At 38.9% G+C, this 24,821-nt stretch overlaps 2 protein-coding genes and 1 long non-coding RNA gene across 9 annotated transcripts in view; 1 reads left to right on the forward strand and 2 right to left on the reverse strand.

Annotated features, from left to right (window-relative positions):
• Positions 1 to 471: 471 nt before the first annotated feature.
• On the forward strand, positions 472 to 20,745 carry LOC116038812 (fatty acid desaturase 2-like). 4 transcript variants are annotated; one of them, XM_031283490.2, is made up of 13 exons: positions 473 to 738; positions 1,273 to 1,550; positions 14,872 to 14,982; positions 15,282 to 15,479; positions 15,556 to 15,657; positions 15,736 to 15,861; positions 15,956 to 16,016; positions 16,096 to 16,172; positions 16,391 to 16,488; positions 16,835 to 16,931; positions 17,018 to 17,097; positions 19,860 to 19,985; positions 20,235 to 20,745. In XM_031283490.2, the coding sequence occupies exons 2-13, from the start codon at positions 1,341 to 1,343 to the stop codon at positions 20,284 to 20,286; spliced, it is 1,338 nt and encodes a 445-aa protein (XP_031139350.1). In that variant the 5' UTR covers positions 473 to 738; positions 1,273 to 1,340; the 3' UTR covers positions 20,287 to 20,745. The 4 variants fall into 4 exon arrangements, with proteins under 4 accessions (XP_035858567.1, XP_031139350.1, XP_035858566.1 ...); XM_036002673.1 differs by having other exon boundaries at positions 476 to 738; positions 1,305 to 1,550; XM_031283489.2 differs by having other exon boundaries at positions 533 to 738; positions 1,327 to 1,550.
• On the reverse strand, positions 2,486 to 12,619 carry LOC118495378. The gene is made up of 5 exons (XR_004897757.1): positions 12,342 to 12,619; positions 4,436 to 4,551; positions 4,145 to 4,271; positions 3,596 to 3,686; positions 2,486 to 2,802 (listed from the first exon to the last, which is right to left on the reverse strand). It is a non-coding gene; the product is annotated as an uncharacterized LOC118495378 (long non-coding RNA).
• A 749-nt stretch (positions 20,746 to 21,494) lies between the features above and the next one.
• The window catches only part of eps8l2 (EPS8 like 2), a 68,385-nt gene continuing 65,058 nt past the window's right edge, over positions 21,495 to 24,821 (reverse strand). For all 4 annotated transcript variants that reach the window (XM_031283482.2, XM_031283481.2, XM_031283480.2 and 1 more), the window contains 2 exons: positions 24,602 to 24,753; positions 21,495 to 21,585 (listed from right to left, as the gene is read on the reverse strand). In XM_031283482.2, coding sequence (XP_031139342.1) covers positions 24,640 to 24,753 — 114 coding nt within the window. In that variant the 3' untranslated portion in view covers positions 21,495 to 21,585; positions 24,602 to 24,639. The remainder of the gene's footprint in view (positions 21,586 to 24,601; positions 24,754 to 24,821) is intronic.

The following is a 24,821-nucleotide window of genomic DNA, read 5'->3' on the forward strand; positions in this document are numbered from 1 at the left end:
TGTTTAGCAGTTAAATGTGGGAAACGCAAAACATTATGAACCGTAAATTAACACTTATTTGCACATTTAGCAACTGCTCATGTTCATGTTTTACAACCAGGGGCGTCTGTCGGACTCGGGAGATAAGGGGACTGAGTCAGGGCCCACAAAATATCAGAATGAATGACCGTGGATGAGGCGCTCATTGAGAATGCACACAATGCACACAATTCTGGACCATGTTATGAACATGGTCCAGAATTGTGTGCTACACCTGTGCTTACATCAAAGTAGAGAAAAGTAGTCACCTACTTTGCAACGTTTGCAAAATAAATAAATAAAATATTAAACTTCCACCATAGATAGATAGATAGAATATTGTAACAGACGGTGCATTAGGCCTATAATATAAAAATATGTAGCCTAATGGAGGATTCTGTAGAGGCGACTGTTTCCGTGTGAGCGCACAGACGAGACTGTGTGATATTCAGACGAGCTGCTTGTTGAGCCTATTGCACATCAGCCAGTGGTCCAGGATATACTGTACACCGATTGGCCCAGAAACCCTCGAATGATCGGCTCGGAATTTGTAGTGAATGAGTGGGTGAATGAGTCCGTGAACATTTTAGGCAAGACAAGAGAACATTTTTTTGGGATGATTACTATATAACATGGCTCTGAACGGAACGAGAGCAAATAAAGTGAGCCGGCGTGTTAATGTGACTGAAACCCGGGGAGAGTAGCCAAAATCTGGATACTGTAAGTGTGAACTATTTTTAATCTTCCTAGCGGGCCTATACTGCCTTCCGCCCGCTATCTGCGATTTTTGTCCACCTAATTAATATACAGACGATTAACGTTGATCGATAGACGGTCTGTGGTTTGATGTGTCTGTTTTATGTCCTATTTTACACGATAACCGCATCTGCGACGTAGTATTGCTTATGCGCTGCTGTAAAAAACAAATAGTCGCACAAAACGCACTTGCAGGCTATAGATGCTTTCCAGTATTTTATAATATGAGGATGTGCACTCGGCGCCTATGGTGTAGGCCTATGTCGATACAGACAAATGATGCTCACATGTGGAAATCCGCCCTGCTTCACCAACAGCCCCCAGCTTGTTGTCAGATTTCATCTTCAATTATTAGTGAAGGTGTTGCTCTGCTCTTTGTCTGACTTCACTTGTGTTACAACAAATCAGCCAGTAGGAGTGCTGCTCCCTCTGCACAGTCTGTGACTGCACACTGTTAGAGAGGCGTTAACCACAACTTATTTTTCCTTTTACATCCAGGTGTCAAAGTTTGTTGCTGACTGGCCCTTTAGTGTGCAGGTGGACCCAGGCCAGAGACAGCAGTGAGGATGGGAGGTGGAGGCCAGCTGACTGAGCCAGAAGAGCCGATCAGCGGGCGAGCTGCTGGTGTCTACACCTGGGAGGAGGTGCAGAGCCACTGCAACCGGAATGACCAGTGGCTGGTGATCAATCGAAAGGTTTACAACATCACACAGTGGGTCAAAAGACACCCAGGAGGGATTCGAGTCATCAGCCACTATGCTGGAGAGGATGCCACGGTATATTGTTTTAATTATTATTATTTTCTTGAATATAAATATAACTTCTGAGGTAGCTACTTTACTTAAGTATTTCCATTTCATGTATAGGCCTACTTGACACTTCTACTCCACCACATTTCCGAGGAACAACCCAGTAAGCACACATACGTCCATAGACAGTATATACGTCGCCGCGATGCGGGCTCATAGGCTATACATCGTTCTAACATCTACTATACATCTTACAGATGCAGTCTCAGGCACATCTTCCTGACATCTGTTATACGTAGTACAGATGTCAGGAAGATGTGCCGATCAATTGATCCTGCATTAACCCAATTAACAAAACTGGTATTAGGTCACACGAAATTACTTTAAATATCTTTACTAAATTGAAATGCTAAAGTAAGATAGATAAATCATACACAATTACTTATAATAATACATTTTATTTATAAAGCGCTTTTCAGGGTACTCAAAGACAATTTACACAAGTTCAAATTATTATAGAAAATAGCACAATGTAACACATTAAAAGCTATTCTTGTATGTAGCTAGATTTTGGGATAATCATCCTACTGTGGTCTATACTAAAGGCTAATGTAAAAAAACACTATTAAAAGCTTAAACCAGTGTTTTTTAAAGTCTGAGACTGTGGGCTTCCCTCAGGCAAAGAGCTGGGGCACGCACCTTCCTGGGAACAGTGTGCAACGGCTTGAGTTATGTTTTCTCTCGTTTGGTGGGTGTGTCTCTCGATTATTGTCTGTGTTCCAGGTAATACCCAATCAGTAGAGACGTGTCTGTAAACGCGTGGTAATAAAAAGGCGCTTGCGCACACAACAGGATGTCAAACGCACCCTGTTTCAGTATTAAAAAACGCCACATTCTCAATTTTTTGATGCCTATGGGTTCATGGTAATGTTATTTGAACCCAAAGACACTGAACAATTGAGCCAAGAATAACATTTATTTATTAAGAAAATTCATTATTTTCTTAATCTGTAGGAGTCGCTGAAATATACAGTATTTCTCTCTTTTGACTACACACTCGTGAGCTGTATATCCTTGCTTCACAACAGCAGTGTGTACATGTTGGAGAACAAAAACTAATTGTCACACCATATTGTCCACTGTCTATCATAATGTCAATTATTTCAGTAGCAAAAAAAAAAGGCTGTCCCTGCTACAGCCTCTGCTCCAGTCTGTTGCCACTCTGGGAAGTCCTTGATGGCCGGCTTCGTACTCAGGAAAGTAGGATTCCTCGGTGCTGCTGCGACAAGAACAAAAGATTTGGGTTTTGTGCATTATTCGAAGAAGTATCTTTTAATGCATGGAAGTTCTTTTTATTTTATTTTTTGTTTCTTCTCCCTTTGTTTTCAAGAAGTGGTTGAGTTATATATTTTTTTTGCAGATGTGAATAGAAGACCGGTAGAATATGGCAAGCCAAATGTCGTTAACGTAGTTAAATTCTCTGCTAAATTTCCCTCAGAAGCTCCAATTCAGCCTTTCAATATAAATTGAACAGTAAGGCCATTTGGTCAGTAGGGGGGCTGCAGTCTGTGCAGTTTCATTTTGGATGAAGTTCAAGATCCACAACAGGTGGGCTGTTTACGGTAGAAGGGACAGCTACGACCAGAAGTTACGCAAAAATCCCGCGAAATCTAGACTAATATATTGGTTATACTTTCACCCAGGAAAACGTGTGTTTCGTTCCTCTAGAGTTTTAATTCAAACCACGATCTGTTTCCTGAATTTAACTAGTCGTTTTGGTGCCTACACTTAACTGTACCTGTATCTGTATCCCATCTAGCCACAACTGCTGTTAAAGTGCCATTCTGACAATATGTATTTAGATCACTTTGTAAATGAAAGCTTTAAATAGCATGTTATACATTGTCCCATAAAATATACCATAACTTTCTCTCTAAAAGGGCTAACATCAAGGTTTCATAGTAATCACAATTATTTAAAAAGTATTTACTTTTGATACCAGAGGTGGCATTTTATGCTGTCCTCTCTTTACTTCCTACTCCCATTTTCAATTACGATTTTTGTAAACTTACCACAGATGATTTGGCAAAGTAATGACTGGGAATATGGCAGCTTTCCACATTTCCCCGTTGAATATCTTGGTCATCATGGCAATTGAGAGATCTGAAAAATACAAACATATAAAAATTTAAAATAAGATAAGATCCTTAATTAATCCCACAGGGGTGGACATTTTCAGTGATACTGTACCAAAAGGAAAGTGCAATGACAAAAGCATCAGTAAAAATGCAAGAATAAAGCAGTCCAAACAGTTAAGTATACAGACAAAAAATGTAATAACACGGTATTCACAGTATTGCACAGAGTAGTTATTGATATTGCATAATAAGGTGTACATCGATGTTGCACGTGAGTAAATTGTCACATATGGTGTGTGTGGTCTACTTGGAGCAGTGTTGATTATAAAGTCTGACAGCAGCAGGAAGGACGTGTGGTATCTCTCCTTCACTGCACGTTAGGGTTACATTTGAATACAAAATGTAACCTAAGTACAACTTCCAAAGGGTTAAAATATTTACTGTTGATAGATGGATATGATTTAATAATAGTTTATTACCTACCCATTTCAAAGTCTGTGTAGGTCTTCTTCTTTGGCTTCCTGTTTTCTGGGAACATTAGTGCCTCTTTCTCTGAGCAGGCCAATTCAGCAGTGGTCGTCAAATCAGTTTTCAAACTCTGTCCTCTTATCTGTAAGAGATTAATATACAGAGGTAATTAATAATTCAACTACAATGTAGTAGATAGAGAAAGTCTAGGAACCCTTGAACACACAGGGGTTCAAATACTAGATAGATTCGGATTACAGGTGTGTAATTTGCATCAAGCAACAAACTAATGTGACAATAACATACCTGACTCTTTTCACTTGTTGATCAGGCTTATACACACAACTATTATTGTGGTATGATGTCCTTCATCTTTGCATTGCCTTTTCTCCCAACTCCTGCCCACGTTTTCTGATCTTCCACTATACAATGTATAGTGTGTCTGTTTTTATGTTGGTATGATGTCATACCAACATAAAAACAGACACACTTCACCTTTTTTAAATATGATTTAACGTTAGTTGGCAGATTAGCTAGCTAGCTAACGCTACATGCAGAATTTACCTTTACATTTTGATTATATAACAAGTCTTCAGCTTTAAATGTTCCCAGTTGAGGTTCAGTTCCATTTAAGCCAAAAAAAATCTAATTAACCGATATGAGCAAAGTATGACTGAGGTGCGGCACTCAGTTACTGTTAGCTAGCTAGCTAGCTAGCTAAAATTAACGTTAAGGGATATCGGGTAATTAGCTATCTAGCAGCCTAACGTTAGCTAACGTTACTGGCCTGTACTGCAACTGACATACTAGCTAACGTTAACTGTACATTCAGATTCAGTCAGATTAGTACATAACTAACTAGAGCACGGATATTTTAATTTGAAATGAATGTAAACAGGGCTCTAGAGTGCAACCAATTTGGTCGCATATGCGACCAAAATTTGCCGCCTTCACACTGGCAGTTGAAATCAGCTCCGTAAAACGCAATACGCCCCCAACGGACGTCGTACTACACCGTTGAAAAGCTTCGGAAGCGACTCACAAAAATGGCAGAGAGACTAGAACGACTGATAAGTGTCTGAATGTACAATTCTCTATGACCTCTCTTATACAGATATAAATAGAAAGGCTGCTGCATGGAGAAAAGTTGCCCAGGACGTTGACATGTCACGTTGGTTAAATGTGATATAGCGGTATAATGTCAATAGTTCGATGTCTGTTGCTAGCTAACTAATTAGCATTAGCAGGTTTGTTTATCAGTACCATAGCAACGCTGGAATTGTCGGATAGGAACCGTCCGTAGCCTTTCGCAAGAGTTACATTTTTTGAACTCATCCGGATGACCAACTGACACGATTTTTTTTCGCACCGCACTCGTTCCTCCGCGCAGCCCCGCCCCCAATCACTCACACACGGCCCACCTGCGACATGCAGACAGACACAGTGCCGCCGGTCCAAACTGCTGACTTTGTCTACAGTTGTAATTGTTAACACAGCTTTATATTGTTAAGTATGAGAGGGAAACCTGTATTGGTACCATAGACTGTATATATTAATGGACAGAGCATGTGTGACGTCACCCATTGGTTTGTGGAGATCAGTTATCCGTCGTCGAGTTTGCGTTTATGGGCGCAGCCATCCTGGTTGCGGATGTGACGTTTTTAGACGAGAGGACGGAGAGAGGGAGGAGCCATAGACTGTTGGGCGGTGTCTGACTGTTTTTTTTTGGCAATCTGGATGCAACTGCTGGTGAAAGCTAGTATACATAATTCGAGGTAAGATATAGCTTCGCTAGGTTTTAAATATATCTTTGTCCAGTAGTTATATTGCATATAAGATGAGTCACATTGTAAAGTAAATGTATCTGAAGTTACCATGTAAATTGTCTGTAACGTTAGCTAGCCACTTATGGTAAAACATGTTAGTTAATTTTCTGCAAATCGAAGTTTACGTTGTCCTAATTTAAACGTAGTGTCAGCGAAATGCAAAACGGGGATTGTCAATGCTTATCATTATCTAACGCTAAGTATTAGCAGATGTATAACCAAGTTTCTTATAACGTTTGGTTAACTGTAACAACCATAATGCACTGATAATGTCTTGCTACTGTTTGCTCCATCAGTCTATGGTTGGCACATTTAGCCTTTACATGCTTTTAAGAGCTAACGTTAGCAGAAATAAGCTCATTTAACTAAATTAAAGTTACACTAAAGAACAATAGACTGTTCTTGATTCATCTGTATTCTCCCCCGATAATTAATGAAGTACAGTTACATGCTAGTGTGCATATATATTTAACTATGAGGGGCTCAAATGGAAATTGATGACTCTCTTTCTTTCACAAATAGGAGTGTGGAGAGCCACGATGGCATGTGCACCCACCTAATGCCTCAGAAGTAAGTCCATTTTCTCTGGCATCACCCAGAGATGCAGGTGGAGGGCTGTTAACAATCCGGGGAAGATCGACAAGGCTCGCAGGTTTTTTTTTCTTTTTCCACTGTGCATTACAGACAACCAAAAGACTGTCACACTATGCTCACTGTAATTGTAAAGGCAGCTTTTATTTCTTTACCCAGGCATTTGGACTTGACTGAACAGAGTGCTGCACAAGTGCTTTAAGCTTTATATGTTAAGCTATATTTTTATATTGTGGTTTGTAATGTCAACCATTTCTACTGTAATTAACAATGTGGCACCAGTGATTCAACTACCTCTTTTTATTATGCATACATGTCTTGTGACAGTTAAGTTTGCCTTTACCTTGACCCACAGCAGTGTTTTATGTGTGGAATTTACACTGGATTGTAAAAGGTGAACTACATTTTTTAATTCATCAATTTAACATAATCTTAAAAATATTGCCAGTATTATTTGTGGTTTATGTAGTTTTTGAAGTTAATGCCCATTTCAATGTGAAATAAAGGTCTTTCTAAAGCTACATTTGTTGTTTTTCTGAAGTAACTATAGGAACATACACAATATTGTAGTCATACAAGGCGACATTGGTAATTTGATAGAATTTGTAATAGATTAAAAGTGTCTATTTTGGCTTTAATCAACATAAATATGATTTCTTAAATGTTACCATACATGAATGTTGACAAAGAAGGATCAGGGAAATGTAGTTTGTGCTTTTCTTGTGTGTCTTTATGTACTTGTCAATTTTAATCACCATGAAAACACTTCACCAAAATCCTTTTAGATTAATTTATAGACATATTTATTTTGACATACATAGTCAAGTGTTTAGTAGGTAATTGAAAATGCACTAGGTGCTGTTTAATCTGTGTAGGGTTATTGCAAATTCATTATAACAAAAGTATTATCACAAATTGTTGGTTGATTGTGGTAGATGAGAGGCAGTTGGAACACAGACTCCCACACTCTAGATTCCTCTCCTGCAATAAGAGACAGACAGAGAGAGGGAGAGAGGAGAGACAGACAGAGAGATGGAGGGAGGAGAGACAGACAGAGAGAGGGAGGGAGGAGAGACAGAGAAGCTACCTAGGAGCAGCAGGCCTAACAGTAACACAAGAGGACACATCTATTACAGGACTCACATTTTGAACCTCTAAATACCAATGACTGCTAAAGTGCTAAAAGTTGGTCTGTCCTTTCAGCAGAAGAAGCTGAACCAAAAATGATTTTCTGGCATCGTTATAATCTGAACACATTTGAGAACTTCGGATGTGGTCAATGAAATCTGTTTTCCACAACAAGATGACTGGCACCAAATACGCTGCTCTATACACCAGGTCTTCCTTCTGTAGGCTCTGGTCATTCAGTTTTCAGGGTGGATACCTTTGTAAAAGACAAACATGTAGTTAAGGCATGGTAGATCACAATGAATTATATTAATATATGAGCTTGTACATAAAGGTATGCTTCAGTTGAGGACATGCAGTATTAAGTAAACATACTCCTACATGTTCAATTTATCTTAGACAATGTGTATTGTACGCAACACTTTTTTAGTGATATGTACATTTTAGTAATAAACAGAATTTGTAAATATAGATTGTAACATGTATGTGACTCATCTTAAAACAGATTAATGTGCTGACAGAAGGTCTTCAAATAGATTAGCAGACACAACTACAGTAAGTGGAAGAAAGACATCAGTGTAACAGCATCAACAACAGTGGTTAATAACTCCTGCAACAGCATGCTTGTTAGGTACATTAACAGTCTGAAACAATGTATTTAGAATTTTGAGAAAAGATTTTTGGAGTATATTGAACCTGGTGCTTTATACAATACATTTGGCTGCAGAACTGAAGATTTTTCAAGATAGAACACTTATGTAACTTTACAGTAATATATATATATATATATATATATATATATATATATATTTTTTTTTTCATGTGGGACATTTTATCGCAAAAACGGATATTCTGGCCCACTGCCCTGTCCGTCGACGCGCTCCAGCGCGGCTTTGTCCAAGGTGAGGGTGATGGTGATGCTGTGTGGGTGTCTGTGCCTGTCCTTCGGGCGCCTCCGGGTAACGTTGCCCAACTCTCGGGCGGGGTACATATATTTCAGTATATTCAAGTTAAAGCAGTCTCTGCTTGTCCCGTGCGAATGCCCCACACGAAACTAACTAAACGAAACTTTCTAAATCACACGCGGTCTCAAAATGATTCTAATCCCGTACGAATAGGGTTTATATGAATTTACACTATAACGTTAGCTATATCAGGCTTTGACTTTAAGCTAACATTGCCATTATATGCGGATCGATTAGCAATAACATCACATATGGTTAAACACAGATCACCGGCGAGACCGTTGTGCATACCTACTGTATACGACTGTAACGTTAAATATATATATTTTAATCCGTTTATACGGTCTGGTCTGCATAACGTTATTAGTTAGCCCGCTAGCTTGGTTAGCAAGGTGCAATCTAGCTAGCTAACTGATATTAATTGGGATGCTAACGTTGGCTAACGAAAAACAGTATTAAAACAAAATGTAACGTTACTTACCGGAAAAACTGAACTGCCGACTCCTTTGAATGTCTTGTTGTACAACCGAACGTTGAACGAGACATTATTAGGCGACCAAGTGTCACAGTCACGAAGACGAAAGCTGGTCAACCCCCAAAATAAAGTTTACGTGCCATGGATAAACTTTGCTAAACCTCTGTCATGATTGACAAGCCGCGAACTGTCAATCACATCATAGCCACGCCCTAAAACACCCCCTGCTTTATCGCCGATTTTAAAATCAACGAGACCATAATTCAAAAAATGAACATCATTCTGTGTTGCAGAAGACTTAAAACTAGCGATTGAGACCATAAACTCTTAATTGAAATGTTTACTGAGGTAATAAATCAAGTGTGAAGTGGGTCATTTCGCCATAGACTTCTATAGAAACCGACCTCCTTTTTGCAACCGCACGTGTCGCCTCCTGCTGGAATTCAGATAGAATGCAGGTTTAAGGCACTTCCACATTTGCCGCATTTTGCTGAACCGGATGCGCTGTCCACTAATATATACAGTCTATGATTGGTACCAGTGTTTTCGCTACGAACAGAACAGAAAACGAACAGAAAATCCCCAAGAAGTCAAAGGTACAAGACTGTGTACCTATCGTCATCTCAGAGCGAAGGAAATACTCATCCGATAAGCCACCGCGCACCACTGAACAAAGGAAGCTAACGTTAGTTTAGCTAACAGCTAATTTGGCTAACCGCTAGCTGAGACAGCATGTAATAACTTTAAAAGACCCTCAAAATAAAACCTGAAAATAACCGTTAGCATATATAACGGCTGTTACCTCAGCTGTAGACAGCTTTACCCAGTGTTAAGTTTGAGTTAACGTTATTTTAGACTGAATCAAGCTGTCAGCTAGCTGTTATCCGAATTAGCTGTTAGCTAAACTAACGTTAGCTTCCCGGCAGAGGCTAACGTCAGAAGCGTGACACACAGATCGTGATTCGTGCAGTGTCGTAAATCCTCGTGACGGATCATGCAGGCAGCAGAGATCGGGTACTGACACCCCTCACCAGCATGAGTTCCACCAATCAGAGTCATCACTGTGGGATTGTGGGATTTTTCAGGATTGTGGGTAATGAAGTAGTTATCCAAGACATCGCGAATAAAAGACATTTATCTCAAAACAAGGGTAGTGCCCCATGATTTGTCTATATGAGCATATGCAATGGCTGAGTCATGTCGGCATGCTGGTTTTAAGTCTACCATCGACGGTTACCATTTTATGGCTTATACTCCAATTTGTCAATGGAGAAATTGCATTGTATTTTTACTTCCGGAACCCGCTGTGGGTGGGACTGTTGAGCTCTATTATCATAGTTCATAAAAATGCAGCGCAGCCAGGGACGATACAGACATTTCATACACAAGACGTATGTAACGCCACTGACCCGCCAAAGCGCATTTGACCCGTGCTGGACTGTACTCTGTGAGTAGCATACGCTTCAGTCCATCGTACTCCCCCTCTCTCCCTATATGAGCTACTGGGCTATCCGGGTCTGTTATTGTTGTTGAAAACAAGTGAAGGAGCTTTCTCAGAGATATTTTTTAAATATATCCCAGGCTATTTATTTCAGATAATTTACATGTGTTGCGGCTGTATATTTTCAAATTGGGCAGGAAACCCTGTCTTTGCATTTTATTTTAATCACATCTGTTTTAATAAAAGAGCTTGTGAAAAGTGGCTTTGACTTAAAACTGAACATTTAGCCCACTTTGTAAAAATTTATATATTAGAGATAGAGATATATATTGTGTATCGCCATTCAGCCGAAAAAAATACAGAGATATGATTTTTAGTCCTGGACTAGTGGAAGATCTGATAAGAATCAGTGTGGAGGGGCCCAGTTTGGAGAATTTTGATGCTAGGGAGTGTGGCAAGCTGGTTTAGCCAAGGCCAAAGGGGAAGAAGGCCAGATTACAGGTGTTGGCCATCTGAGGGGCATTTGACAGCAAGGGGGGACCTGCTATAAGACTTTGAGTACAGTATAATTGTGCTTCAAATAAAAAAAAATATGTACCAACTACTTATTCTTGTTTAAAATAATTGACATAATCACTGATGGGCAGTAACGCGTTAGAAGTAACGCGTTACTGTAATTCGATTACTTTTTTCAAGTAACGAGTAAAGTAAGGGATTACAATTGCAAAAACAGTAATTAGATTACTGTTACTTCCCCGTAAGCAGGCTGCGTTACTGCGTTACTTAACCGTGATTTTGTTTCGTGAGACCGTGCGCCGCGATGTCAGTGGTAAACACCGACATGTGTAGTGTTGAAGAAGAGACAACATGGAGCGCGGGAGAGAGCAGGACCATGCAGTGTTTAATGCTTGGAAGTACCGACATTACTTTGAGTTTGACTCGGTTAAAGGTGACAAAAACATCAGCGTCCGCTGTACACTCTGTGTGGGAAGAAAAGTTTTATCTACAGCGAAAAATTCCACCTCAAATCTGAGCAAGCACCTAGCAAGCCGGCACAGGAATGTGAAACTCACTGAAAAAAAAATCTGAACCCCCAACTGACATGACCGCTGCGGCTACATCCAATTCCACCGGGCAAACCTCCGAGGGCCCCTCTCGTGCTAAACAGGTGAAAATAGACTTAAAAGCGACAGGACTTAGTGTCGCTGAACTGAAGAAGCTCGTCGCTGGCTATATTGTCGAGGACATGCTGCCAATTTCCACTGTTTTATTCAGGTCGTGCATCATAGTTTTGAAAAGTAACTTAACTAGTAAAGTAACTAATTACTTTTGAAAATAAGTAATCAGTAAAGTAACTGGATTACTTTCTTGGAGAAGTAATCAGTAATCAGTAACTAATTACTATTTCCAAGTAACTTGACCAATACTGGACATAATATATATATATGAATGTATATGGAGCATGATAAAAAGGTGACCTTGAAATTGTGGCGTTAATGGCGACACGAGGAAAAATTTGGGTGCACCTACATTTTGTGCTGGTGCACCTAAATAAAAAAAGTTAGGCGCACCAGTGGACCAAGGCAAAAAGTTAGTCTGGAGCCCTGCTAAAAAAGGGCGGCTAGTGCGATGTTAGCCTGATCTAACGGCTCTAAAGTTACTTTAAACCATGACATGGCGTAACTTACTAACACATATTGTTATTTGTCAGATGAACACCAACTTCCACATGAGAAAACATCGAAATATTTGTATTAACGTTACGTTAAGATGAAATAGTGCTTACCATGGGGTTTGACAGCAGCGACGAAGCAGTATCCATCCTAACCCTTATAGACTGGCAACTTTTTTTCCTTCCTTTATCGACTGTGGCGCGAATATGTTGCTGGGCAGAATTCAGATCCACTGTCCATCACATCAACAGTGAGTGTACAGTAAAGACGCCCAGACGCTCAATAAACGATGCTTCCAAATAACCTGCGAACAACTGAGGAACTTGTAATACATCTAACATACATAGTTAATACGTTGCTGCGATGTATAGATTTCCATCATAATGTAAGGGATTGTATTGTGTAACCTCTCAGTTGAAGCTTAAGAGGAAATTATAGTAAACATAGCGCTTTTTATTTTGACGGGAAAAAGGGAAGTGGAAAAAGCGTTGTATTTTCTGACCATTGACTGTGTTGTGAAAAATAAAGTGAGACGTGCAGTGCCGTCTTGGTTCTGGAAGCCCATGTCTTTATTTTAGAGCCAAACAGTGAGTCTAGACAATATAGGCTAAGAAACGCTCGGTTACAATAATAAGACGCCCAGACGATCATTAAACGATGCTCCAAAATGACCCGCGAACAACTGAGGAACTTGTAATACATCTAACAGACATAGTTAATACGTTGCTGCGATGTATAGATTTCCATCAAAATAAGACGCTCAGACGCTCATTAAACGACGCTTCAGAATGACCCGCGATCAATTGCAGATGAAGCGATCTTTTGCATACGTCGTGGCGACGTATCTGTGCTTACTGGGATGTTGTACTTTTACCCTAGTACATTTATCTGACAGCTAGGGTTGTTATTGATTAGATTCAGATTTTACATAAGTTTAGTTTAGTTTATTTGTTTCACAGAACATAAAAAATAAATTAAATTGAAGAAATACAAAAATACATGTGAGGGTGTGGTAGAAACCTGTAGCGGCTTATATAAAAAACACAACCAAAGTACATACGCAAAATAATGTAGACGTAAAAAATCAAAAATACACTCATCATAAAGATGTAATAAAAAAATAACATGTAGAGAAATAGAAATAATGACCATGTTTACAATAAAAACAACAGTTCATTAAGAGTTATCTTTTTTCCAAAATCACATGGTTTACACAGCAGGGCATTTCTAAGTCTATTTTATACCTAGACAATGACACAGAGGAATCCATTAAATGTAAATTTTCATTCCACAAAATAACTCAACTCAAATTTGATAGAGAACTATCTCCGGGATTTTTGTACAAGGGAAGATGAAGATAATCAGCCTGTCTAGTTGGATAATAACGGAAATGTGAATTGTTAGCAAAATATAACTATAAGGTAGCCTAATTTTGTTTTTAAACACAAATATACTGGTTTGAAGAATGTTAATGTAAAAAATAGTCAATAACTGCAACTTAAAAAAGAGTGGTGCACTTGGTGTAACAGCTTTGGAGAAGGTTGCTAATCTAATGAACTTTTTCTGTAGCAACAATGTTTTGGACAGATATGTATTAGAGGTAGGCTACTCGCCCACGCAATATTACAGTATGTTAAATAAGGATAAAATAAGCTATAATATAATGTTAAGCAACATTGTTTGTGTACAAAGGCTCAAAACCAACATGTTCTCTCCAAGAGAGTTTATCATCAATCAGAATACCTAGATAGCAAGTTGATGAACTTTGGTTATTTCTTTATTAATAATATGGAGTTTAACTTTTTCACTGTAAATTTTTTTATTTCCTGCAAATAACATGACATTAGACTTTTGGACATTTAGTGACAACTAATTTGATTGAAACCATAATGAATAATTTTGAAGATCCCAATTTAGTTCTCTAATGAGAGTTGTCAAATCTCTATTTGAGACAAAAAGGAACATATGTTACGCTTTTAAAATCCAACACATTTTAAATATTAAGCCAGTGGCCCTTTTGGCTTGTGACTCATTTAAAAGAAAGCAGTGTATAGTTGGGCCTACTTGTCACATTTCAGATCTCTGAGTTGTTAATTCATTGTTCATCTACATTTTTAAATGGTTTAATTTAAATAACAGTTTGAGCCTCAAATAGGTCAAATTATCCAATATTTTACAAAAGAAAATCATAATATACAGTATTAGAGAAAAGTCTGAAATCGAAAACAAATCTGTGTAGCAGAACTTTATTTTTTTTCTTCTTCTGTCCCAGCAATCATCTCACGACCCCTCAGATTGATCTTGTGACCCTTTGTAGGGGCCTTGCCCCTAGGTTGGGAACCACTGAACTAAACTACAAATATTATATTAAGTAGTAAAGACAGCTTTGCCTCAACCAGCATTAAAATGCTGCATACACACTGATGCATCAGTATCAAAAACCTGATAATATATCATTCAAAGGAGCCATATTTCTGCAGAAACAGTACTTTTACTTATGACACTTGTGAGTATTTTTTGTTATAATACTTCTGTACTTTCACTTAAGTAAATTGGTTGAGTGCTCCTTCCACATCTGATCAAATGTTTATTATTTTTTTGTTTACTGCGTCACTGACAGGATCCTTCATTTCTGTTTTACAGGAGGCATTCACTGCTTTTCATCCAGATTTAAAGTTTGTGCAAAAGTTTCTGAAGCCGCTGCAGATTGGAGAGCTGGCAGCGACAGAGCCCAGCCACGACCGAAACAAAAATGTGAGCTCCGTCTCAGACTCCTCAAATAAAAAATATCTTGTGTAGCAGCTTTAATGTCAGTGGGACAACATGGCAGGATGGATCCCATGTTTAGAAACACCTGAGGAAAAGGAGTAGGTCAGACCATTTACAGTTCTGTTATTCATGAGTCTTACAGTGTTCAGGCACATCTGATAATCTGGACACTCATGTTTCTTTAGCTGTTAAATGCTGTTAAATAACTCAAACTGCCTGAATGCCTTATTTTTGATTCTTTTGAGCTTTACAGGACGTGTCTATTTCTTCTTCTCTGCTCTCAGGCAACCATCATACAGGATTTCCATACTTTACGTGCGCAGGTGGAGAGCGAGGGTCTGTTTCAAGCTCGGCCTTTGTTCTTCTGCCTCCATCTGGGTCACATCCTTCTGCTGGAGGCCCTCGCCTGGCTGATCATCTGGGTCTGGGGAACTAGCTGGACTCTGACCTTTCTGAGCGCCGTCATGTTAGCAACCACTCAGGTGATTCAAACATCATTATCTCATATTGTTGTTGACGAACTGTAAGTCAATGCCGGTTTCTCTTCATCTTCTGTAGTTGCAGGCTGGATGGCTGCAGCATGACTTTGGCCACCTGTCTGTCTTCAAGAAGTCCAGCTGGAATCACTTGTTGCACAAGTTTGTCATTGGTCATTTGAAGGTAATTGGTATTCTCAATCGTATCATAATCATATTTATTTCTGAAATTTTGCACAGACATTAAAGGTTTTTTTTTCAGGGAGCGTCTGCCAACTGGTGGAATCACCGGCATTTCCAGCATCACGCTAAACCCAACATCTTCAGTAAGGACCCTGATGTCAACATGTTGCACGTCTTCGTAGTTGGAGCAACTCAACCAGTGGAGGCAAGTAACTGATTTCCTAAAACAGCTCTTAAACATATAGTATTAAATCTTTCACCAACTGCTAATTCTAACTCTTTATTTCTCTCTGTTGCAGTATGGCATAAAAAAGATCAAATATATGCCCTATCACCACCAACACAAGTACTTCTTTCTCGGTATGTTTCTTGGAGTCATTTAAAAGAGTGAAACTATGAAAACTTTACAGGAATAATGGTTTTCTTTTCCCTCTTTTAGTTGGACCACCGCTTCTCATTCCAGTTTACTTCCACATTCAAATAATACACACCATGATTTCCCGCCGCGACTGGGTGGTAAGATGCCATCTTCTGAGTGTTACAGTGCAGATTATATTAATATTTGCCAGGTCACATGTAGGCTAAGGAAAAATAAGAGATGAGTTTGTTTTTTTTCAACGCTGAAAGCGGCCGCTGTGTTGAGGAGTAAACCTCTATATATGGGCACCTGCTCTACCAGGTGAGCTAACCAGGCGCCCTTCAGGGAGTCATATTAACCTTCCTTTCTTTTGAAGGATCTGGCTTGGTCCTTGTCTTACTACCTGCGCTACCTGTGCTGTTCTATACCCATGTTTGGCCTGTTTGGCTCAGTGGTGTTCATCAGCTTCGTCAGGTAACAACCATGACATATACTTACAGTACCATAATGGTATACTGCCATCAAACCACAAACACACACACACACACACACACACACACACACACACACACACACACACACACACACACTCTCACTTATCACTTTCTCACACAAGGATACGCAGTCATTATCACTACAACTTACAGTAAAGAGCTCAATAGAAAAAAAGTTATGATGGAGAGGGATTAACATCAGTGAATCTGGCAATCGAAAAGTTCAATCATAAATTACTCACATACTAACTTAAATAACCCCATTAGTTTCAATGTACAAACCCTTTATAAAGATCAAGATTAAGGTGTTGTGTTATGAATGACAGGTTTTTGGAGAGTCACGGGTTTGTGTGGGTGACTCAGATGAATCATCTGCCCATGGACATCGACCACGAGAAGAACCAGGACTGGCTGTCCATGCAGGTACCTGGTTTATTATGAAACAGTCCACAGTCAGCCATTGTGCTACTCATGTGTAACCTCATCTTTTGTCTTATCCTCTACTTTAGTTACAAGCCACCTGTAATATAAAGCAGTCCCTCTTCAACGACTGGTTCAGCGGACACCTCAACTTTCAAATCGAACACCAGTGAGTGAATGGTTGAGTCTAAGGAGAACTCTTGAAACTAATATGAGAAATACTAATTCTGTAGATATAAAAGGCAGTACAAGTTCATCAAAGTTCTCTGAAATTTTTAATTCCAGTAGAGATCCAAACATTTTTAATGATACGATATGTTAAATAAATAAATAAATTTTAGAGAAATGTGTACAAAATAATTCAATATTTTACTCAGCACAGTGTTTAGTCACCAACTGTTGAGTCTGAATTAAAGGTGCAATATGTAATACTGACAGCTAGTGTTTAAAATAGTTACTGCAGTACAAATTCAAAATACCGGAGAGAGTCGTCTCCCCCGCCCCCTCCTCTCCAGACTCGAAGTTCACAGAGTTTGCCAGGCTGAGCACACTATATTGGCTTAGAATTACAGCAACAATCACTAAACAAACTGCAACCTCACGGTCCTCTCTTCCCGATTTACAGCCCTCTTCTCTTGGGTTAAAATAACTCACATGTTGTCGGCTACGGCTGCTGAACAGGCTACACGTTGTAAACAGTAGTGGCCCACTTGCCTAGTCCTCCGGGTAACGTTAGCAGTTAGCAGGGTTAGCATGGCATTGTTAGTCAGGACCAGTCGGAATCACTTTACTGGCTGTGTCTCAATTGTTGTTGCGATTAACCAACTCGGGTACTCTAGCTATATAAATATAAAAATATAAAATACACGAAAGTTGAAATGACATAAAATGGCCATCCCTTGTAGCTGTGATAAATTAGCCTGAAGCTAATGCTTAGCTTACCTGTTCAGGAGTAATTTAATTTAGCCTTTTGGGCTCTAAGCTGTCTCCATCTTTCAAATACATCTCCAATATTTACCCGGGCTTTGTTACGTCTCTGGCAGTGGTGTAGTCTAATGTATTGAAGTGGGTATAGCCTACTGTAATGTATATAAATATATTGGCCTATATATACATATGGGCCAGAAAAATACTGGCATTAGCATTGTTGTCAGTAAAGATAGTATTTCAACTTAGCATGTTTTCCTTAATATCTCATTTTTGGATTTATTACAGTAAATATATTACATATTGGACCTTTAAGTCTCGAGTCCCCAGTGTTCGAGCCCGATGAGTCACCATTACCTGAGTTTGAGTCGAGTCACAAGTCCAGAGGATAGCGACTTAAATCGGACTTGAGTCCAGGACTCAACTGAACTTTCAACTTTATTTTTGTCCCCAAAAATAAAGGCAATTGGTTTTCCTGCAAGGTACAATACATGAAAAACAACATAGTCATATAATTCAGAAGGAGATGGGGTGGTAGACTACAAAGTCTACCACCCCCATCAAGGGACAAAGTCTACCACCTGTCCCTTGATGACACTACTCTCAGGGGTTGATGGCTTGTGCCTAAAATCAATACCCATGTCCTTAGTTTTTGTTACATTCAGTTGAAGTAGGCTAATGCACTGTCACACCACTGTACGAACTCATCAACAACAGGACCATGGCTGTTTTCACCAGCATGAAGAAGACTGACTATGACAGAGTCGCCTGCAAACTTCAAAATTAATCTGTTGTCATTAGTATAGAGAATATAGAGTAGCAGAGAAAGGACACAGCCCTGAGGGGACCCTGTAGATGAGCTTAATTCTCCTGAAATGCATCCATTCACCCTCACTCTCTGAATTCTGTCAGTTAAAAAATCAAGGATCCAGCTTGTACTCCATCACTGCCTATAGACACATAAAAGTAGTCAGAAACTTCATCAAACTTCCAAGTCCTATTTCTTTAATGCTCAAGTCCGATTTCATAAATCCTTGAGTCAGAGTCTAAGTCCAAGTCATTAGCACGTGAGTCCAAGTCAAGTCACAAGTCCAGAGAATAGCGACTCGAGACGGGCTCAGCATGAACATCATACAGTATAGCAGATGATTTTAACAACCTTGGTTTAAAATGTCCCATTACATTAGAAATGTATGCAGGACAAAGTGTGGATCAATCCAAATATTTTGGAAAAAAACACAGTTTATTTATTATTTATTAAGAGTCTAACACTCAAAAACGCATCAATCAAATCTGCTTTATCCGGACAAATACAGAAAAAAAGAAATCTAAATAATATAGTTCTCACTTAAGAAAATAGTGTGTTCATGACACCTTCCAGGGGCGTCGGACTGGGGGGGAAAAGGGGACTGAGTACCCAGGGCCCTCATGTGAGGAGGGCCTAAAAAGACGCTAGAATGAATAACAGTGGATGCGGTGAGGGGCCCACAGAAAATGCTTTTCTACAGGGCCCAGAATTTTGTGCTACGCCCCTGATACCTTCACTCATAGTAAGAAGGTGACTTGAGAAAATTGGTTCTCAGAGCCTTCAATAAATAATATTATATATAGACCAGACTTTTTTATGTTTTAAACTGATGTAAATTCTGCTCTTTATTCAGTTAACTGTGAGCATGAATTCAATAAACACAAACTCAAACTTTAAAGGGAAGACTAGACAGGAAAAAGATACAACTATTCTGTAGTTTGTAAAAACATAAATTAAAATATTTTTTTATTTCCAGTAAAATGAAAGTGGGGTGATTGAATTGCCATTTCTGTGTTGTTGTAAAAAGTCTTTTGAAGTTCTTGTTTGCTGTATTTTTTTTGGTGAAACATGGTTCATCGTACTGAACAGTATTTTCTTCAAATTGTTATTATTATTTATTTAAATTTAAAACACAATTGTTGAGACATGTTTTATGCTATGCTGATGGATGCCTTCTGTTCCTTTTGTCTCTGGAGTTTGTTTCCAACAATGCCGCGCCACAACTACCACCTGGTGGCCCCGCTGGTCCGTGCACTGTGTGAGAAACATGGGATTCCTTACCAGGTGAAAACATTGCAGCAGGGCTTCGCTGATGTTTTCAGGTAAGTCCAAAAATAATAGTAGTATTATTATAGTATTATTTACTGCCAGGATTAGACAAGGTGAGGTTGTCGAAACAAATAAGACATTATTCAGTCTGACAAAACAAAGGAATGAACCTAAAGTGCAACTGACTGAATAATGAAGACAAAATGAGGTGACAATTTAATATAAATCCCTTGCAGAACAAGATTAATAATGAACCGCTTGCCTGATATATGTGTGTATTTTTGTTCTCATTTTCTTTTTAGGTCACTGAAACACTCAGGCGACCTCTGGCTTGATGCATATCTGCATAAATGACAACTTTTATTCTTTGCACAGTACCTACAAGGACTGATGTGTTTCCCTCTCTTCTGCATCATACATTGATTGTATCTGTTTGGTTTTATAATCCAGTTAATAGTGTGGGATTTATCTTTTCCTAGTGTTGGGGTTATAGTTCCGTTTTTTCAGATTCTGTGCCAGATTTTTTAGTGCTCACAGGATTTCTCTGATTTGCCTTGCAGTGTCTTGAACAACAGTAGTATGGCGTTATATATACAATTGTAAAAAGTGATTGTCAGGTATTTAAAGTGATGTTTTTTCATTATCAATCGTGATACAGTTTGAACAATAAAATATGACAATTACGCGGACAAGTGACAAATCCAGTGTAATTGAGGATTATTTAAAGTTACTGTACTTAATTTAACTTCCTTCTTTACTTGCAACTCTTATTCTGGTTTTACAGTATGAAATAAAGGAACTGTATTGACTGTTTCTCTACCTCTGGTATTTTAATCCAGTGACAAATACAAGAATTATGTACAAAAAGAAGTGATATCAAATATTTACCAAGTTTATTTTTGATTAAATTTTTTTAAAACAGTGTGTCCCATAATATTTACAACCCCTTGAATGTGTTGTCTACATCTTCATTTAATTATTCATATCAGAACAACACAGTCTCATATATTCCTTATTATTCCTGTGTCTGTGCAGTTTACACTGCAAAATATCATGCTGCATACATCAGTCTCATACACATTAGTGACAGCATCTCACTGTTATTCACAATAACTTCATGCAGGATTATTGACAGTTTCTCTTGTCAGAATGTCTGAATTCTGATTATAAACAGCAACATTATTTATATTAATACCTACTGCTGATCTGCAGTTACCAACCAGCATGAGACTACTTCTGACATAGAGCATGTTTTATTTATTTTACTTGTAAACAGCTAAATGAAAAAATTGGCTATATATCAGGAAATGTGTCAAACATTCTGGCACATATTTAGATATGCAATAGCTAAGATCTACTTATTTAAGTCATTCAGTAAACAGCTGCAATATTGACAATGAGCATAAACATTAACCACACTGCTCGTACAAATATCTACGTTACATGCATGATGTGCTTCCCCCCCCCCCCCCTCTCTCTCTCTCTCTCACACACACACACACACACACACACACACACACCTGTACTTTGATTTATATGTTCCTCTTTTCATACAACAACATTTGATAAGACAATGAAAGCAACATAATTACATAAGAAAACACTGGAATACATACACATTGGGTGATATAAAATAAATATACAATTAAATATGTGTAGATTGTAGATGTAAATTTCATTTAGATATTGGGAGTTAAGTAGTTAAAACAGTCATTGAAATTATTTAAATGCAGTATAAATATGGTGAAGAAAATATAAGTTAATACCATATACACTCACCTTGAAGATTATTAGGAACACCCTACTAATAGCGTGTTTGACCCCCTTTCGCCTTCAGAACTGCCTTAATTTTTCGTGGCATTGATTCAACAAGGTGCTGGAAGCATTCTTTAGAAATGTTGGCCCATATTGATAGGATAGCATCTTGCAGTTGATGGAGACTTGTGGGATGCACATCCAGGGCACGAAGCTCCCGTTCCACCACATCCCAAAGATGTTTTATTAGGTTGATATCTGGTGACTGTGGGGGCCATTTTAGTACAGTGAACTCATTGTCATGTTCAAGAAACCAATTTGAAATGATTTGAGCTTTGTGACATGGTGCATTATCCTGCTGGAAGTAGCCATCAGAGGATGGGTACATGGTGGTCATAAAGGGATGGACATGGTCAGATGCTCAGGTAGGCTGTGGCATTTAAACAATGCCAAATTGGTACTAAGGGGCCTAAAGTGTGCCAAGAAGACATTCCCCACACCATTACACCACCACCACCAGCCTGCCCAGTGGTAACAAGGCATGACAGATCCATGTTCTCATTCTGTTTACGCCAAATTCTGACTCTACCATCTGAATGTCTCAACAGAAATCGAGACTCATCAGACCAGGCAACATTTTTCCAGTCTTGAAAGGTCCGAATTTGGTGAGCTTGTGCAAATTGTAGCCTCATTTTCCTATTTTTAGTGGAGATGAGTGATACCCCGGTGGGGTCTTCTGCTGGTGTAGCCCATCCGCCTCAAGGTTGTGCATGTTGTGGCTTCACAAATGCTTGGCTGCATACCTCGGTTGTAACGAGTGGTTATTTGAGTCAAAGTTGATCTTCTATCAGCTGGAATTAGTCGGCCCATTCTCCTCTGACCTCTAGCATCAACAAGGCGTTTTTGCCCACAGGACTGCCACATACTGGAAGTTTTTCCTGTTTCAGACCATCCTTTGTAAACCCTAGAAATGGTTGTGCATGAAAATCCCAGTAACTGAGCAGATTGGAAAATACTCAAACCAGCCCATCTGGCACCAACAACCATGCCACGCTCAAAGTTGCTTAGATCACCTTTCTTTCCCATTCTGACATTCAGTTTGGAGTTCAGGAGATTGTCTAGACCTGGGCGACACCCCTAAATGCATTGAAGCAGCTTCCAAGTGATTGGTTGATTAGATAATTGCATTAACGAAAAATTTAACAGGTGTTCCTAATAATCTTCAAGGTGAGTGTATATGTTAAATGGTTAACATTAATAAAACATTTAAAATGTACAGTTTAAAAGGTCAAAGTTGGAAGTTCATGCCATTGACTGTAGTTTGAGTGGAGTGTACATGATTCAGCACCTTATATACTATGCTTATATACTGTCTATGTTCAGCACGTGTAATCAGCTTCTTATATACTGTCTATGGTAATTAGCCACACAGTTTAACTTGATAGCAGTTTAATATGTCAATCCTCGTTTTTCTTTACTTTATTGGAGGGTCATGACCAGGGTTTAAAATGAACTTTTTCGTCCACCAGCCAAATGGCAAGTGACTGTTCAAATTTCACCAGCCACTCAATAGATGGCTATTAGATGGTGCTAATTTTGAACCCTGGTCATGATCTATCAGCCAATTACAATCCCAGGTAGAGGGGTGGGGCTTAGTTGTAACATGCAGTGATTCCCGTTTGAGAGATACAGCCAGAGAGAGTAGCTAAGCGAGAGATCTTCATGAGGTTTTAGTAGGTTGTAGAAGGACAGTGTATCCATTACGGAGGCTGAGTATTGTAATCTGCAAGAGGTAAATATACATGTGTGTGATTTTATATGCTGTAACTAAGTGTTATAGTATGAAATCACCTACTGTGTTACTAGCTAACTGTGAATAGCCGTTAGCATTAGCACAATTGTTATTAGCATTGCTTTCGTATTGTTAGCTTTGCGTGTGGAATAATTGGTGGAGCCAAGCTACCGCTAATTCGCCGTGAAATAGTGTGTGGACCTGTTTGCTCAGTTAATTTATTTGATTCAGGAGACGGACGTTTGTGACTGTAAAAGAGAGAGAGGATCGAGGAAGCTCCTTTGGACCACACAGAGAGTGGTTTTCCATCCTGCTGGTGTGATCTAGATTGTCGCTGCTGTTTCTGTTCCGGTGCTCTGCCTGCTGTCATTGCCAAGTTCGCCTGTTTTCACCGTTTTAACCCCCTTGACTATCACCAGGATTCGTGAGTACTGAGTATATTGCACTGGCATTTTATTGTATTGCTTGTGTAAACAAGTGAAACGGCCGTCACCGTTTTTGGCCTCCACGCTCCCAAGCTTCTACTCAGGCCTGCTACAGGGTTTTCTTTTGTTTGTATTTCGATTGCGGAGTCTGAATGTGTGAGTGTGGGTCCACAGATAATTATTGAGGTTTACATGTTAAAAGGTTTTATGCATTTATTTTATTGAAACCTAAGCAGAGGTAACAATTTAGAATATACTCTGAAAGCTATATTGAGGCAACATTATTTTGTGTCATATAAAAAAGGTAGTATTTAGTTTATTTATATTGGCCTCACTTGTGTTTATTTTTCTAATACACCATAAATGTGTTTGCATATTATTTTTGTACTTTAACTAAATAAATTCCCTTATCTGGGTTATTGTATTTAAAGTATACTTCTTGGGTCTTAGATTTTGGTACAAGAGGTTTCATTCTGAGGTACAATTCAAAAGAGTAATCAAGGGTAACATAAAACCTACCTAATTCATATTGGAGGCACCGCCAGTTATTTTAATATTATTGAGAAACATAGATTGCTAACAAGCATTAGTTAGTACAGGTAGTAAGTATCTAAAGTAAGAAAACAAAGAACCTAGGCACCTTCCCATAGTGCTACTACACTAGAGACTATAGCTACATGGGACAGGTGTTACATATGTATACAACTGTTCCTTATGTTCTACTGCAGGTCATAATTAACAATAGATTGATTGAAGAAGCTGCTGCAGTGAGTTAGCAAAGCTGCCAGAGTTGATCCTCTCCTGCTGCCGCTTCATGATCTCCTGCAGTTCTGAGTCTCCGCTGGTCTTCTGTAAAGGAAACACAAGATTCCACTTTTTCAAAAATATTTTTCAAGGATTCCCCTATTACAAAGCGT

The sequence above is a fragment of the Sander lucioperca genome, chromosome 7 (genome assembly GCF_008315115.2).
Source record: "Sander lucioperca isolate FBNREF2018 chromosome 7, SLUC_FBN_1.2, whole genome shotgun sequence".
NCBI lineage: Eukaryota > Metazoa > Chordata > Actinopteri > Perciformes > Percidae > Sander > Sander lucioperca.

What these genes read in the sequence shown, in the direction of transcription:
- LOC116038812 (XM_031283490.2), top strand. Translation starts at nt 1,341, where the DNA reads ATGGGAGGTGGAGGCCAGCTGACTGAGCCAGAAGAGCCGATCAGCGGG. An exon ending in GCCACGACCGAAACAAAAAT is followed by an intron (nt 14,983 to 15,281) that starts GTGAGCTCCGTC and finishes CTCTGCTCTCAG; the next exon opens with GCAACCATCATACAGGATTT. An exon ending in GTGTTCATCAGCTTCGTCAG is followed by an intron (nt 16,489 to 16,834) that starts GTAACAACCATG and finishes TATGAATGACAG; the next exon opens with GTTTTTGGAGAGTCACGGGT.